The sequence below is a fragment of the Melospiza georgiana genome, chromosome 16 (genome assembly GCF_028018845.1).
Source record: "Melospiza georgiana isolate bMelGeo1 chromosome 16, bMelGeo1.pri, whole genome shotgun sequence".
Classification (NCBI taxonomy): domain Eukaryota; kingdom Metazoa; phylum Chordata; class Aves; order Passeriformes; family Passerellidae; genus Melospiza; species Melospiza georgiana.
This window is the reverse complement of record NC_080445.1, coordinates 4,550,903-4,567,108: the sequence shown is the minus strand read 5'-3', so window position 1 is coordinate 4,567,108 and position 16,206 is coordinate 4,550,903. Positions and strand designations below refer to the sequence as shown.

The following is a 16,206-nucleotide window of genomic DNA, read 5'->3' as shown; positions in this document are numbered from 1 at the left end:
TTTCTCACTGGGTGACACTGTACACGCTCCTATTTCTCTGTGCCTCTTGCTCTGCTGTTGGGAAGATGAGGGATAATTCACTCCAGGGATGAGGAAGCTTAATTACTTGTCTCTATTAATGCCTTAAACCCCTGAAGTGGGGATGCAATCAATGCAAGGGTGCGAGCGGGTGTAGCAAGCAGCCAATTTTCCTTGTGAAACAGAAAGCAGCAGGAAAAACCGTGACAGGGAAGTGGAAGGTCAGGAACACTTGTCTCCAGAGCTGACTCTTTGAGATAAACAAAGAAATAAAGATAAAAATAAAGATAAAATAAGCACAGAGTGTGTGTAAGACAAATCTGTGCCAGCAAGTCCTGAGCCAGGATTGATTTACAAGACCTCACATGACCTGCAAACAGTGCAGGACCAAAAATGAGGGAAAATGAAGCTTTCCAATCATATACAGCTCTGCTAAATACCTTTGGTCTGAATCACCATGAAAAAATTGCAGTTTGGTGTCATTTCAAGTGAGCTGAATTGAGATGAGCACCTCAGTCTGAAGCTGCATCTCCAAAGGGAAAGTTTGTGTGACAAAGAGTTTGATAATTTTCCATGACTGCTGTGAAAAATACAGAGCCACGTGATGTGCGAACTTCCCTGTATGAAAAATCTACATTTTAAGTCTTAATTTATGTAAAAGCTGGGGCTTGAAATCTTGGAGGTGGGATTGTAAATTATCACTTGTACGTTTGATTGTTGCTGGATGTGAGGCTGCAGCCCGTGTCTTGTGCAAAGTGGAACTTTTCAGTGCTGGGCTAATGTTTTTTTTTTATTCCATTCTTACCAATCACAAACAACTAGAGAAGCAAAAGGAGCTTAAACTGTGCTGGGATTTCTCAGCAGCATTTTCTAGCCTTACTGTGTCCAGTTATTTAAACTTTGCTCCTTATAATGACTGCTGGCCACCCAAGCTTCAGGGACATTAAATACCCACACAGCGTCATGGTGTGGTAACCTCCAATTAATTTAAAAGTGAGCTTTACGTTAAATTTTTACAAAATGGCAGAATTTTCAGGGTTGGGAGGGCTCTCTGAAGATCACCTATTCAAACTCCTTGCCACAGAGGAGTCACCTAAAGCAGGCGACAGAGGAACGCGTGCAGGTGGGTGTGGGATATCTCCACAGAGGGAGACCCGCACCCTCCCTGGCCACCCTATTCCAGTGCTCTGCCCCCCTCCATGGCAGGCAGCCCTTCCACATGTTGAGGCGAATCGTGTGGTTTATTTTACGGCCGTTTCTCCTCACGCTGGGAGGGTGTGAGGGCTCAGGAGCCGCCCCACAGCCGCCAGCCCTGCGTTCCCTCAGGCGAGGGCGGGCGCGCGGCCGGGGCCGCCCCTGGCGGGCGGAGCGGCGCCTGCGCGGCCCCGTGGGGACCCCCGCGCACGCCGTCTCGCGAGAGGCGGCGCCGGGAGCGCGGCGGGAGGAGGAGGAGGAGGAGAAGGGGAAGGGGAAGAAGGCGAAGGCTGCGGTGCCCGGGCGGGAGGTGAGCGCGGGGCCGGGCAGGGCTCGGGGGTTGTCCGAGAGGCCGGGCGGGGCTCGCTGAGGTGGTGCCGCCCCGGGGCCGGACCAGCTCCCGGTTATGAGCGCGGCGTGCCCCCGCCTGTCCCTCCGCTCTCCCCGGTGCCAGGTAGGGCTCGGTCCGGCGGGACGCGGGGCTGGGGCTGCGGGGGCTCTGCGGGGCAGATCCCGTTCTCCGCACACGCGGCACCTTCCCGGCTGGACGCTCCCCAGGGAGCTGGGGGGGTTTTAGCCCGGATTAAAGGAGGAGCGGGGGGAATCACATCGCTATGTACGGCCACCGGGGAGGAGGTTGTAGACAGGTGGGTGTCGGTCTTTTCTTCCAAATATCAAAAGGCCAGAAGAAGAGGAAACAGCCTGGAGCTGACCCAAGCAACGCGCTGCCCGGAGAGGTGGTGGTGGTGGCACCGTCCCTGGAGGTGGATGTAGATGTGGCACTTGGGGTCACGGTTTGACAGCGTTAGATTGATGATCGTGGGACTCGATCCTCGAGATCTTTTCCAACCTTAATGATTCTGCGAGTCCCTCCAGCCCCGGTGCTGGGCCTGAGGCTGGTGCAGCCGTGCCGGCTGCTCTGCAGCCCCTGCCGGGCTGGGCAGCGGGAGCGATGCCGGGATGCAGCCGGCACTGCCCGGCTTCCAGCGCTGCTCCCCGAGCATCCGGCCCTGAACGCTCTTCTTCCAGCCTGAACTTCACTGCCGAGCTCAAAACTGCCGGAACCAGGTGTTTGTAAGGTGATTACAGCCAGTGGTGGCTCTCAGGGGTGACACACAACAGATGTCCCCAGGTGTTGTTGGCCCGGGCTGCAGCATCGGGGCTGCCTGAGGTGCGATTGTGAAGCTAGGGATGGTGCGTGTGCTGGAAGTTTGTGATGAAAGTAATGGATGAACAGTATGTCCTGTGTTTTGGGATTTCTTCCTGAAATTCAGGAAATTGTGACAAATTGTGATATTAAAAAAGAGGTGACAAATGCTGCCAAGCCTGTAAATTTGGGCTTTGTGGCAGCAGTGGCGGGCAAGGTGCTGGCAAACTCTAGATTAGGATGGTCTTCTGCTGGTCTCTAACATATATGGGCTAAGTTGTGGTACAACATGCAAAGCAGATCCATTTTTTTCTTATGGTGTACATTTATACTAATGTAAGTATTGGTGTCATTTGATGAGGTAAAACTAGCTTGCTCTGCAAAGGGTACAAGACTTTTGGGAAGCTGGGCAGAAACAATGTGTTGAGTGATAGCCAAGTGCATGAAATTTGTTTATTGGTACAGACTGCTTTCACTGGTGGGTGCTTGTTCTCCTGCACCTTTAGGAGATTAAATTAGATTCCACTTTTCTAGAGGATGCTGATTCCCTAAGCATAAGTGGTGTGTACCATGATATATAAGTGTAGAAGGCTGCAGGGGTCCAGTGATCCCTGGTGAAGTGCCCCAAAGGAAGGTATCCATTTGAATTTGGTGAGGGTTTGATGTGTTTTTAAAAGTTCTTACTGCACTTCTTTCTGTCTTCCTAAGCAGGCAAAATCCAAGTAAGTTGCCAGAAATCCTGTATCTTTTCATGTTAGATCAAGTGAGCACTGGAGGAGTTGAGATAGTTCCTACTGCTGGGGAAACCCAAAGCAAGAAGAGAGGGGATCTGCACCCAAGCCTTTGGAAGGCACATTTCTTTCAAAACCACTGCTGTTCATAGAGAGGGTTTATTGTCCCCTGTGTCTGGCACATGCCTTTCTGTAAGCTGCTTTATTTTCTGCTCCTGTAAGTGAGCTGGAGTTACTTTTGCAGAGAGGCTGGAAGAGAATGTAGTTGTTCCATAAAGCCAAGAGGAGAGGTATAAAGAGACACAAATTACTTTAGCTCTTATCTATCTTAAGAATAAACAGTTACAATTGGGCTGTGAAGTGGAAATAAAGTTTCCAAACCCCCGAGGAGTTGTATCTGCAATGGCTTTTGCAATAAGATGCTGGGGACATCCCCTTTTTCTGGTGTTAAATGAGTTTGAGAGGTGGTTGTTTGACACAGCAGGGGTTTGACCTGTCATGGCACGAGTGACCTCAGACCACGGCGTCTTTCCCAGGCCTGGCATGGGGAGCAAAGCTCTTGGTTCACACCCAGGCCAGGTTCAGGTTGGAGATGGTCACGGGACGGCTGCTCAGGGGACTCTGTAGGGTGATTATAGCACTTGGTCCACTCTCCAGTTTGCCAGCACCGTGTCACAGAGGCAGCTTTGTTTGGATCCTGGTGCACGTTCCTGTTGGCTGGTGACTTTGGGTTGAACTTGAATGTAAATTCTTGGCTCTTTCTGGAAGCTTTCCCTTTTGATTCTTGCAAGGGGAGGACAGAGGCACGTTCCCTCTAATGTGCACAGAGAGCTCTAATTTGTGCTTTCAGTCTGGCATCCTTTATGAAGTGCTCAGGAAGGGGATGGCTCATAATCAATAGAGCAACTCTTGTTTTCTGCAGTGCTTTCCTTCTGAGAGGGCATTAAGCTGTCTTACTGCTCTTTTCCAGGGCTCCTCTCTGGCACTGGCAGAGTTAATAGAAGTGGAGTCTTTCTGATTTTATGCTGCTTGCTGCTGTGTGTGTGTCTTGGAAAAGCCAAACTCTCTGGCAGGCCTGTGTGCAGTGTCCTGGAAAGCAGGCTGGAGCCCTTGGGGTGCACTTGGTGAAGCTGCATTGTGGGGTGGCTTTGGTGAAGATCCCTCTTTTCCTTTGCCCCAGGAATGTGGGTGCCACACACAGTGTCCAGCCTGCTCCTGTCGCTGCTGCCAGCAGGGTGATGTGTCCCTGTCCACAGCTCTGCTGGGAGGCTGCAGTGCTGCCCAGGGCTGTGGGAGCTGCTGGGCTGGGGACAGCAGGAGAGGATGCTCCGTGCAGCTTTCCAGGCTCGCTGCATTCCAGGCAGCCCAGAGGGCTCGAGCGGCGCTGGAAGCGCGGCGTGCTGGGATTCTGTGCGCAGTGGGCACCCTATTCATCCAGAATGGGAAGCAGTCCCTGCCCTGAGCAGCTAAATGGGATCAAAAGCAAGAGCAGACTTGGGCAAAACTCAAACCCAGGAGTGTGCCAAGCAGGAGGCTTGGCAGTGTCCCTCTATTATCTTCTGCTGCTGGACTCAGATGCTTGGTCTGAAGTGCTGACGCACATATGTAATTTGCCCCTTCTTTAGCTCTCTGCTGATCTCTCTGAGTATTTCTTCTCAGATCTGCTCCATCCTCAATCTTGACTAGCTAAACAAGGAGAATTACTGCTGAGTAATACCTGCTTCTTGCTCTGCAGAGTGTAAAACGTTATGTCTGCAGTTCCTCCAGATCCCCTTCACAGGCAGAATAAAAACCTGGCTTCAGGAGAGGGCACTTTTTGGTGTGGCAGTGCAAAGCCTGTGTTAGGCTACAGCTCTGCTGAATTTCTGTCTGTCCCTACTTCCAAATTGTAAATAAATACACCAGGGTGGAGAAACCATAAGCCTTCAGATATGTGTTTTGTGTCTTGGGACAAGCTGACCTAATACTTTGACATGTAACAGTATCTGGTATTGTTCCTCTTTGTTACTAAATTCTTGTCTAATGTTTGAAACCTGGACTTTGGTTGTTAAAACCCGTCACTCCTGAGACACAAGCGCAACCATGCAAGGGACTTTTTACCAAGTCATTCACTGCAAGGCTGCAGTCAACTTCAGAGGTACTGAGCACCTTTTCCCTGGGAATGACAGAGCTCAGCACTTCTGCGTATCTGGATTTGAGTTCTTCTGCATCTCTGTGTGGGGTGGAGTTGATGTTGTTTAAGGGTGGTGTGAATTGGCTGGGGAGCAACTTCTGTGTTTTGGGAAGAAGAGACACCCAGCTTTCATTTTAACAGAACTTTTCAGGGCAGCTTGCCCTGTCGTGGCTTTGTTTTCAAAGCTGGTGTTTGCAGGGTTTGTGCTGAAGTCATTGGAAAGATTTTTAGGATGTCTGTGGAAAGGACAGCTCTGGTTTTTTATCTGTAGGTGCTGCTCTGTGTTTATAATCAGAGCCTGGACTATGCTTGGAGGGGTGGAGAACATTGCAGTAACTACTTGTACCTCACTTTGCTGTGCTGTTCTTCCCTGGCTGTAGGCACTGGCTCCTTGCTGGCTTGGGGAGAGCTCAAGGCTGGTTTGCCAGCCTGCCTCTGCACAGAGCCTTGGACCAGAAAACATGCAGCAGGGTGGGGAGATGGGTGTTCCCTGAGGATCTTGTGGGAAGAAACAGGCTGGGAGTCATGGAAAGCAGACAACAGTGAAAAGATGGGGCTGGTTAAAGCAAAAACTCAAACCTGCTGCACCCCTCAGAATGGATGATCTGAGCTGCCTCTATTTCTCACCTGTCTTTGGTGATCAAGAGTTGTTAGTGTTGAGTGTGACAGAAATATAAATTACATTAAAGCAGCAAAAGAGGTCCTGACTCAACAGTGTCTGGGCACGAACACAGATTTACCAGAGCACCTTTAATCTCCAAAATCATTCAGTTAAAGGTAATCTCTCCTTTAGATTTTTATTGATGTGTGGCTCTTATCGGGACTGTATCCCTTGGCGGGGGATTGTAGGAGAACTGTTTGTGTAATCTTTGTTCCTGGCAAAATGAAATTGCTACCAAGAGAGGTCATGGAGATAACACCTACAGGGTGCCTTCACACAGAGTAGATAAGATGGTGTGTTCAGGTCAGTGATGTTCTCTCAGCAGGGACTTGCTTTAGCCACTGAGCCACTGGCACCTTCAGCCCTGTATTCATAACTCCAATAAGGAATTTGTTTTCAGTGATACCAAAAGCTGAAATCATGGATCTCCTGCATGGAGACTTCTTTCTTCTTATTTGTTAGACGGTATAAAAATCAAGGAGGTCTGAAAGGTAATTGGCTCTGCATACTTTCTGTGTATGTATTTTAATACTCTCCAACTTACCTCAGTAAGCTCTAGGCCTGAAATCACTACATTTTACTATTTCTTTTTAATTTAAACAAAACTTCTCTTGAAATAATTTAATTCCAGAAACTTAATATTGATAAAAAGCCATGACTGCTATGAAACTGATAAAATTGCGACACATTATAATGCCTGCTTTTGGCCAGCCAGCTCTTTTCCACGGAGTCTCTATGGGCTGTGCAGTGCAGGGATGCTGGGGTGGGGATCAATCCTGGCACAGCTGGGCACAGATCTGTGCCTTGTCCTGGACACTGCCCTGCTCAGAGCCTTCCTGCCCAGCAGTGAGACAGACAGCCCGGGCAGGAGCAAGGGCACATTCGGACACACTTGGACACGCTCACTCACACTCTTGCACACTTGGGCACACTCAGGCATGCTCGGACACATTTGCTCACTCTCACGCACACTCTTGCACACTTTCTCACACTTGCTCACACTCAGGCACGCTCACACACGCTTGCTCACACTCTCACATGCTCAGACATACTCACGCACACTCTCGCACACCTGGGCACACTCACTCACACTCAGGCACACTTGGGCACGCTCCTGCACACTCAGGCACACTCACGCACGCTTGCGCACGCTCGCTCACACTCAGGCAGAGGGCAGGATGCAGAATTCAGGAGGACTGAGCTGCAAGAAGTGATGCCATCCTCAGACTCCAGGCTGCTGCTCCTGAATTGAGGAATTTGGTCCCAGCATCAGATTGAGCTGCTGCTGGTGGAGCCAGCAGGAGCAATGTCCAGCCAGTCTCAGACCTCAGAGTGTGTCTCTCCTTGTGTGGCACAAAGCAGCACATTGGGGTGTCTCTGGCCACCTTCAGCCTCCACTGTGTAGTTTGTCCAGGTTTAGACTGGTTTGACCTTCAGCCTCCCCTGTGTAGTGTGTCCAGGTTTTGTCAGGTCACCTGATCTGGCACAAAAGAGGCAACCAAATCCTGACCTTTAGGAAATTGTCCCACTCCCTTCTACCCTTTGCTGCCTGTCCCCTCACAGATATGAGATGCTCCCAGCAGAGCCCCAGCTTGGCCCCAGGCTGCTCTCTCACCTGCTGCTCCCACATTTTGTACTCATCAGGCAGCCTGTGTGCAGTTCAGCAGCAGCCAGTGACATCTTTGTACACACAGCACTGCCGAGCTGCTTTCTGATGCAGCAGAAGTCTGTAGACAGTGTACTGATAATAGGGTTTCACCTGTTCCCAGTGAAGTGACAACTGACAGGCCACGTTCTGATGAGCCTCTTTCCAGCGGGGCGCTTCTCACCGCTCTCCCCATGTGGAAATGGGGATGGTCATACCCACAACAAGTTTTGACTGTGCCAGGTCATTCTCTCCAAACTAGAAGGATTTCTTAAGGATTAACTTTTCTTTCCTCATACCTTTCCAGGCTCCTGCTCTGCAGCACCATGCTGGATCCCAAGCCTCACTCCACAAGCCAGAGGTGAGTCCAGGTGAAAGCCAGCTACCACAGTAGTGTCAGGATGACCAAAGCGCGGCTCCTCCGTCTGTCTGTGGTGCTGGTCTCCATCTTCATGATCCTCCTGATTATTGTGTACTGGGACAACGTGGGGACAGCTCACTTCTACCTGCACACATCCTTCTCCAGACCCCATTCCCCGGGAGCCATCGCAGCAGGTGAGGACTGGGAAACTTTGCCAGATGTAGATGAATTTTTGGCAAAGCTGCTGAGCTCGAGCCTGAAACAGAACAGCTCTATCCCCCGAAAGACAGAGCAGCTCCTCGTCCAGGGCTCCAACAAGCCTGTGGTGAGTAACTTGGAGGAGAACGTGCGGGGCTATGACTGGTCTACCCACAAGGACAGGAACAGCTTGGACCAAGAGAAGCTGCAGGTAGAGAGGCAGAGAACACTGCGTGAGTTTTGTGCCAATTCCAGCTTCACCTTCCCCACCAAGGAGCGCTCCTTCGATGACATTCCCAACTACGAGCTCAACCACCTGATCGTGGATGACCGCCACGGCGTCATCTACTGCTACGTGCCCAAGGTGGCCTGCACCAACTGGAAGCGTGTGATGATCGTGCTGAGCGAGAGCCTGCTGGACCAGGGGGTGCCCTACAGGAACCCTCTGGATATCCCCCGCGAGCACGTCCACAACACCAGCACCCACCTGACCTTCAACAAGTTCTGGCGCCGCTACGGGAAGTTCTCGCGGCACCTGATGAAGATCAAGCTGAAGAAATACACCAAGTTCCTCTTCGTGCGAGACCCCTTCGTCCGCCTCATCTCCGCTTTCCGCAGCAAGTTCGAGCTGGAGAACGAGGACTTCTACCGGCGTTTCGCCATCCCCATGCTGAAGCTCTACTCCAACCACACCAACCTTCCCACCTCCGTCAGCGAGGCCTTCGGGGCGGGCCTCAAAGTCTCCTTTTCGGACTTCATCCAGTACTTACTGGATCCCAGGACAGAGAAGATGGCCCCCTTCAATGAGCACTGGAGGCAGGTTTACCGTCTGTGCCACCCGTGCCAGATAGACTATGATTTCATCGGGAAGCTGGAGACGCTGGACGAGGATGCTGCTTATTTACTGCAGCTCCTCAAAGTGGACAGGCTGCTTCGCTTCCCACCCAGCTACCGAAACAGGACTGCCAGCAGCTGGGAAGATAACTGGTTTGCCAAAATCCCACTGGCTTGGAGGCAGCAGCTCTACAAGCTTTATGAAGCAGATTTTGTACTCTTTGGCTACCCCAAGCCAGAAAACTTGCTTAAAGACTGAGTGATTGGGCAGTGGGTGTGGGAGGGAACATCTGAAATACCAAAAATGTTTCAATCCTCCTCGGTTTTGCTCTTAACTCCCTTCCCAATGCAAGTTGGTACAATGGAATATATTTTTTCTACTGCTTCCCCTTCCATTTTTACAATAATGCCAGAGTCCAGGGTATTACAGCCAGCTCTGCATATGCAAAAAATGCCATTTTTTTGGGTTATCATTTGTTTTCTGTCTTTTAAAATGCCCCCCATACTTTGCAATGGGTTGCTGCCCTTGGTCACTCTGCCAATCATGTCCTTCAGTAGCTTTTTATTAATACTTTTTAAAAATTAATATATTTAAGATATTTAAAACAAAGCGTGTGTCATGGCAAAGGAAGGGAAGGAATAAAAAAAAAAGTAAAAGAAAACCCCAAGAAATTATGTACCTGCCTCTGTGTGTTGTCTCAGGGCTGCTGTTTCGGAGGTCCAAGGTTTGCAGAGCACTTGGACGGGATGTTGGTGGTGGTGGCTGCTGGTCACTCCAAGATGGGCTTGAGGCAGTGGGATGGGTCAGTGCCTGACTCTGCCAAACAGGCCTGGAAGAACACCCTGAAGGATCTGACTCACACTGCTCGCAGGTGTGGAGTGTGACACCAGGGTCACAGGAAGGAAATGGCATTGGGAGCAGTGACTGCAGGTCCTGCGGGGTGTTTTGGGGCATGCAGGTGGCCAACACAGCACCTCTGCACTGCCTGACCTTTTGGGGCTCTGCTGTCCACAAAGCTGAGCTTCAGCCCCTATACCTTGCTTGTGTGGAGCATTCCCATGCCTTGTCCCATTCCAGGAGGGTGGGGATGTTCCTAGGGGTTGTGGCCAGCCAGGATGGGCAGAGTGCTCCTGGATGGGTGAACTGGCCAGGCCCTGGTGCTGTGCTGCTCCATGTCCCGCTCACTGCTGCAGGCAGTGCAGGTCCCTTCAGATCTGTGCTGTGTCCTCATCATCCCTGTGCACCCTTTAAGGGAATGGGCAGGGATGTAAATGCTTATCCCACGGAAAAGAAAATCCAAAAGGTTTCTTCCAATAAGCAGATGTCAAGGTCAACTCAAAGTTTTTCTGTTTTCAGCATTCCTGCTACTGCTCGTGACACCACATCCTCATCTGCTGCCTTTCTGCTTATTCCAAATGGCTGATGCAGATTTGATCATCTGCCTTGCTGGGACCTGCTGCAGGAGTGATGGTTCCCACTGTGCTGGGAGCATGTGGGCTGCTTCCCAAAGGAAATTAATGCCTTTAGAGACTTTTTGTGTCTCATCAGCTGAATCTGCTTCTCTTTCTCTCTCTGAATTGCTCTGCAAAAACTGTTTGCTTAGCAGATTAGGCAGGCAACTCTTTCAGAGATGAAATGCTTAATTATTTCCCTGGACTGTAGATGGTATTGGTGATTAAGGTCCAAGGTCAGGCCTTGGGAGACAGCTCTGTGTTTTGGGGAGACTTCTTTGTATTGGCCTTTAACTCAGTTTCTCTCCAAGGCCATCAGCAGGCGTGATTTTTCCTCTCTCTTTCTCCCCTCACTTCCCCAATTTCTGCACAAGTACATCTGGGCACTCCATGCTCTTTCCAATAAATGTGCTGTATCAAGCTTTATAACCTATAAATGAGAGGTAATTGCTGGTAGTTAGACTCAAAACAAAGGGTTTGTTTCTCCTTGTACTCACACCACTCTCCTGTAATTTGTGCTGAGATATTTGCAGTTTAAATGAGCCTGAAGCCGTCGTCAGGGTCTTGGTGCTTTGCTCCTCATAGCTTGGGGAAAAAGGAAGTGCCTGCTTCTGAGTCATTATTTAAAACTAATAATAGAAAAGTGTTGATCTATTCAATTTTTTCCCCAGTTAACAGTTAATTGCTGCAAAACAGAGAGATGTGGAGTCTCGTCTCCTGTAATGAGTAATCCCGGGAGTCTCTTGATTCCTGCTACATTTACATTTGTTCAGGGTGGGTTCATCCCTCTCTTCAAAAAACACAGCGTGGATGTTTTCATCTCTTGTCTTTTCAAAGTGTTTATTTTTTTCCTCTTTTAATTTCCATGTAATTGATGTTTAGTATGTGCAGGCATGGGGGGCTGGGGCCAAAGCACAGATGCCGTGTGAGCTTCCCACCAGCTGCTTCCCCTGCTCTGGTCCTCTCTCTTCCTGCCCCTCTGAGCAGTGCTTGGCTGCTGGATCCCAGTGCCATCCTGCAAACCAGCTGCTGCCTCCCCAGCCACACTTGTCCTGTGATTCCTGGCCACAGCCTGTCCCAGGAACATCTTCTCAAGGTCACTGGCTGGCAGTCATCCAGGCCAGGGCAGGAATGGTTTGCAGTGACCATTTTTGGCAGCAAGGTCCTGGTTGTGCAGTGGGCAGACAAGGTGCAAAATGGCTGCAAAAGCTGCCCGGCAGCTGCTCCATGTGGTGTGGGAGTTTATCCTCTCCATGTGGCTGCCTTGTGATTTAATAGCCATAGAAGAAGAAGGTTTTTCCAAGGCTCCCTTGCTGACACTGGCTAGACAGGGGAGACTTGGAACACACTGATTCCTCTTTCCACATCCAAAGCTGGATGAAGTGAGTGAATTCCAGCTTTATGTGCTAACACCACTCTGCATCACACTGAGGTCCAAAACAGCCCATGTGTGAAGCTGAGCAAGCTGCCTGCATCCCAATGGCTCCATCAGCCTCCCTGGAACTGCAGGCAGGAAAATGTACGGATGGCATGAGGCCACCGAGGGCCCTGTGTTCTCTACTTTCCCTTTTTCATCTCACCAAGTCCATCCTTTACTGACATCTTAGACATTTTAGTGCTTGCACAACTGTCCCCAACCAACATGCTGGGTGCTCCTGGCTCTCTCCTCATTTTCCACTGCCACGCTTCAAAGCTCTTCCCAGGAGGAGCAGTAAAACTCCGATGGGGAGTGTTCATGTTGCAGTGGTTGGCTTCTGGATTCAAAATAACTTGTTCCTTGCTGCTCCTCCCTTTTGAAGCTCTTCTTCCCCACCCTGCCACCACTGTGAATGTATTGTTAAGAAGTCAAAGGGGATCCAGGCTGTGCTTTGTGGTAAGACCACTGGGTTGCCAGAACTGGGATGTAGCCTCTGGCTTTGGAAATGTGCATTTCTTGTGGGTTCTTGCTCTGTTCTCATGATGTGAAAGTGTGTATGTGGGGGGGAGAAGGACAAAGAGTTCAACCAGCCATGCTTCCTTCCCCCCTGGTTTCGTAAAGGAGTTGGAATTTGGTGTTTGACAAATAATGGCAGGCAGAATGCATCCGTGCTGGCCTGAAGTCAGCAGAGGGCTAAAAATCCTGGAATGTAGATGGATATGATGCTCATATCAGTTTCATGAGGGCTGGAAAATGCTTTGAAGCAGGCTATTTGTGTCTGAATAAACCTGGCTTTGTCATTTCATGCTCAGTCTGCAAAGTTGTGTCCCATTCCCCTCCTGGCTTGCTTTTCCCTGGGGTTGACCACTTGGCCAAAGACAGCACGGAGTCTCTAACGAGGCAGAACTGATGTGCAGATGCAAAAATAACCTGGGGTTTGACCAAGATGTTTCCAGCTGGGTAGAACTGAAACCATCTTTAGTGCTTGCTCAGCATCAGAGCCAAAGTCTTTACACAACCATTGAACAGATTTGGTCCCTCGCTGTTTGATGCTGGGTTCTCTGGTGGATCAGGATGCATGTGACCTGGCTTTGCAGCCCCTGTGTCCTCCAGGAAAGGGCTGTCAGATCAGAACTCCTTGTTTTTTGAGCAGTGACATGACTTTGTCAGTGTGGGAGTGTCTTTAACACATGGGTACCTTTGCATCTCAGTATTTTTCTGCCTTAACCCTTTAATTCACTTGTGGAGACAAAACTATAGACTCATCACCCACAGACGACATTCACCCTGGGACAACATGCGAGATGTTTTGGCTGTGTGTTTTGCATCCTTCAAGGTGGCACTGGAAGGATGGAGGGCAGGGGATGAATGGCAGCATTGAAAGGGTGGTGAAGAAAAGCCAGTTTGTTCCCTCTTACGTAAGCTGGGCCTCGGAGCGCCCGCGGGGCAGAGCCGGTGACTTGGCAGGGTGCTGCTGCAGGGCTGTGGTGCACAGCGGTGCCAGCGAGGGTGTGGGGTGTGGTGCCTCAAAAGAAACTCGTGTTGCTTGAATTTAAGGGCTTGCCCACGCTGGTCTTGCTCATAAGCCCTCTAGTCAAGGGTAGGAGGGATAAATAAAGCAGAAGTTAATAAAGCCATTGATACCTGGCTGCTTGGGAAAGAGATGGGGAGGATGGGTGGTGCTGGCTCTGGAGCTGGCACAGTGCAGCTCTGCTCTATCCTTGATTCAATCAAATTGGGTATCCAGCTCAGACTTTGCCCTGGGGGCTGTGGCAGAGTGCCATGCTGTGCTGGGAGTGGTGTGGAAGAGCCCTGGGCTGGGACAGAAGGGATGATGGAGAGCCCCGTGCTGGTTTGGGAGCGATGCTCGGCAGCCGGCGGGGCTTCCCTCTCTCCTCTCCTCTCCTCTCCTCTCCTCTCCTCTCCTCTCCTCTCCTCTCCTCTCCTCTCCTCTCCTCTCCTCTCCTCTCCTCTCCTCTCCTCTCCTCTCCTCTCCTCTCCTCTCCTCTCCTCTCCTCTCCTCTCCTCTCCTCTCCTCTCCTCTCCTCTCCTCTCCTCTCCTCTCCTCTCCTCTCCTCTCCTCTCCTCTCCTCTCCTCTCCTCTCCTCTCCTCTCCTCTCCTCTCCTCTCCTCTCCTCTCCTCTCCTCTCCTCTCCTCTCCTCTCCTCTCCTCTCCTCTCCTCTCCTCTCCTCTCCTCTCATTTTAAAAAGCACAGAATCATAGTCACCCTCTTCCTGAGCTGGAAGATACCTGCAAGGATCATCGAGTCCAACTCTTAGCCCTGCCCAGGACATCCCCAAGAGTCACACCATAGGTGCTAATGGAGAATGCTGCAGCAATTTTAGCAGACTGCCCCAGAGGGGAAGCAGGGCAAGCAAATGTGGCTGTTCATCAGTCTTTTCTCACTGTTTATACTTTAGGACTATTGCAATTTATCTCTGGCTATTCAGGTATTTGTGTCCTTGCCAGCTGGGGCAAGTGACCCCCAGGCTGGGGTGGGATGCAGGGCAGCAGGAATTTCCATTGCAGGGAATGATGTGACCCAGAAACTCGTGTAATGGATTATGTTTTCCTCCTCAAACTATGAGACAGAGCCGAAGAGCATGTATTTAGTTATCAGGGATGCTATTTGTAGCTGTGAGAGCCCTTTGGTGAGTTCCTCCTGTTTGTCCTTCATAAATGGGAGTGGTAGACACCTGTTTTCTCAGGAGCTCCTGTGTCCACAGGAGGTCTGGGGAGGACCAGTGATCTGGGTGGGAGTGCATGGGAAAGCCATGCAGAACTGCCTCAATCCAGGCAGGTTCTACCATGGGGTTGATCTGGAAGCTGTTGGCATGAGAGCTGTGTTGATTCAAGGCGTGCATATGCTTTGGACAGCTCAAGGGCTCATACGGGTCTGTGAGAAAAACTCTGCCACAGAAATGCAGAGGTCCCAGCTCACCATCCTGCTCTGCCCCTGGCTGCCTTCCAGAGGAAGAGAAGGCACAGACAGTACCACCAATCTGAACAAAATGTCTTTCTTCATCTGGGGAAATGCTGGGCATTCTTGAGCACAGTGTGCTCAGCCAGCTGGGATGCCATTAGCAGGGCTGGCACTTCTCACCTGATGAGGGGGTTTGTAATTTTGTCTCAGATTCTCATCCTCAGACTGTGCCAGCATCAAAATACTCCCAGTCTGGCCCAGACCATGTGTTCAACAAATGAGGGCGAATTTTCCTGACCCACCAAGCAGTGCCTTCATGAATTCCATGTTTTATCCCCCGGGCAGATGGATCACACACAGCTTTGGCAAAGGCACATTTTGTGGCAGAGAAGCTGCAGTTTCAGTGTTTATTTCTCTGTCATTGTAGGAACTCAAAATGGATGGAACAAAATGCCATTGGGATTGACTCTTGTTTTGTTTGGACGCTACACAGGTCTCTGTGGAAAACATGGGAGGAGTGCAGGGGACAGAGAAGAGCCAAGAAGATGTGTTAAAAAGGCAGCGGTGGCCAAAAGAGTGGCCAGCAGGGAGTGGAGCTGGGCTGGGGATGTGTTTCTGAAGAATAAAAAGGGTGGGGGGAGTGGAGGGCATCTCTAAACAGAATGGGGGTTCTGTGCAGTGTGTAAATGCTGAGATGAGTGAGAGGGGCTGCTGAGAAACCAGGTGCCATCTGCTGCATGGAGACCTGTCCTGTCTGCTCCCCCAGGGGCTCAAATAGAGGAGGGAACAAGCAATTGAAATATCAGATAGTGAAAGCTTATCACAATGCAGCAGGCACAATCCAAGGGGTTCTGATACAGGATGTGGGGACAGATTATTTGAAATTCTGCTGGGCATTGTGCACTTGGACCAAACAGTTATTTAGAGCAAACTAAGAGGAGTGGTGGCCTAGGGCTCACCTGTGCTGGGGGAGGAAGGCTTGCAGCTCTGCCAGCTGTCACTCTCTGCAATGTCCATGGGGGGTGGAAGTGCTGGAGAGATGGTGCCACTGACCTTTCACATGTTATTGGGCTCTTCTGTCTGTCTCCAGTTTTTCTTTCCCTCAACCTTTGCGTGCTTTATTGATTTCTGACTCTGTGTATTTTGTGTCTTGGGTAAATCAGAAGTATTTGTCACCTAGAATGATCATGCTGAGAGGATAAAGCTTTTTACAAAGCCTTTGGTGACCTTTAGCTAATGATAAATCAGTGAACTGAGTTTGTATAAGCATCTCTCAAGTGCTGGGTGTTGCTGTGCACAGTGGGGAACCCACCTTGGCACGACACAGCTACCCAGTAGCAGGCTGGGCATGCAGATCTTCTGAATAAAGGTTCTTGCTGCAGGTCAGGATGACCTAGATTTCTGTTTTTTTATTATCTTCCCCTGTATTTTAAGTATTGTGAATGTTAAGT

At 50.4% G+C, this 16,206-nt stretch overlaps 1 protein-coding gene across 1 annotated transcript; it reads left to right on the top strand.

Moving 5' to 3' along the window:
• The first annotated feature begins 1,458 nt into the window (after positions 1–1,458).
• CHST12 (carbohydrate sulfotransferase 12) lies at positions 1,459–9,637 on the top strand. The gene is made up of 2 exons (XM_058035545.1): positions 1,459–1,522; positions 7,877–9,637. The coding sequence occupies exon 2, from the start codon at positions 7,971–7,973 to the stop codon at positions 9,219–9,221; it is 1,251 nt and encodes a 416-aa protein (XP_057891528.1). The 5' UTR covers positions 1,459–1,522; positions 7,877–7,970; the 3' UTR covers positions 9,222–9,637.
• Positions 9,638–16,206: the final 6,569 nt, after the last annotated feature.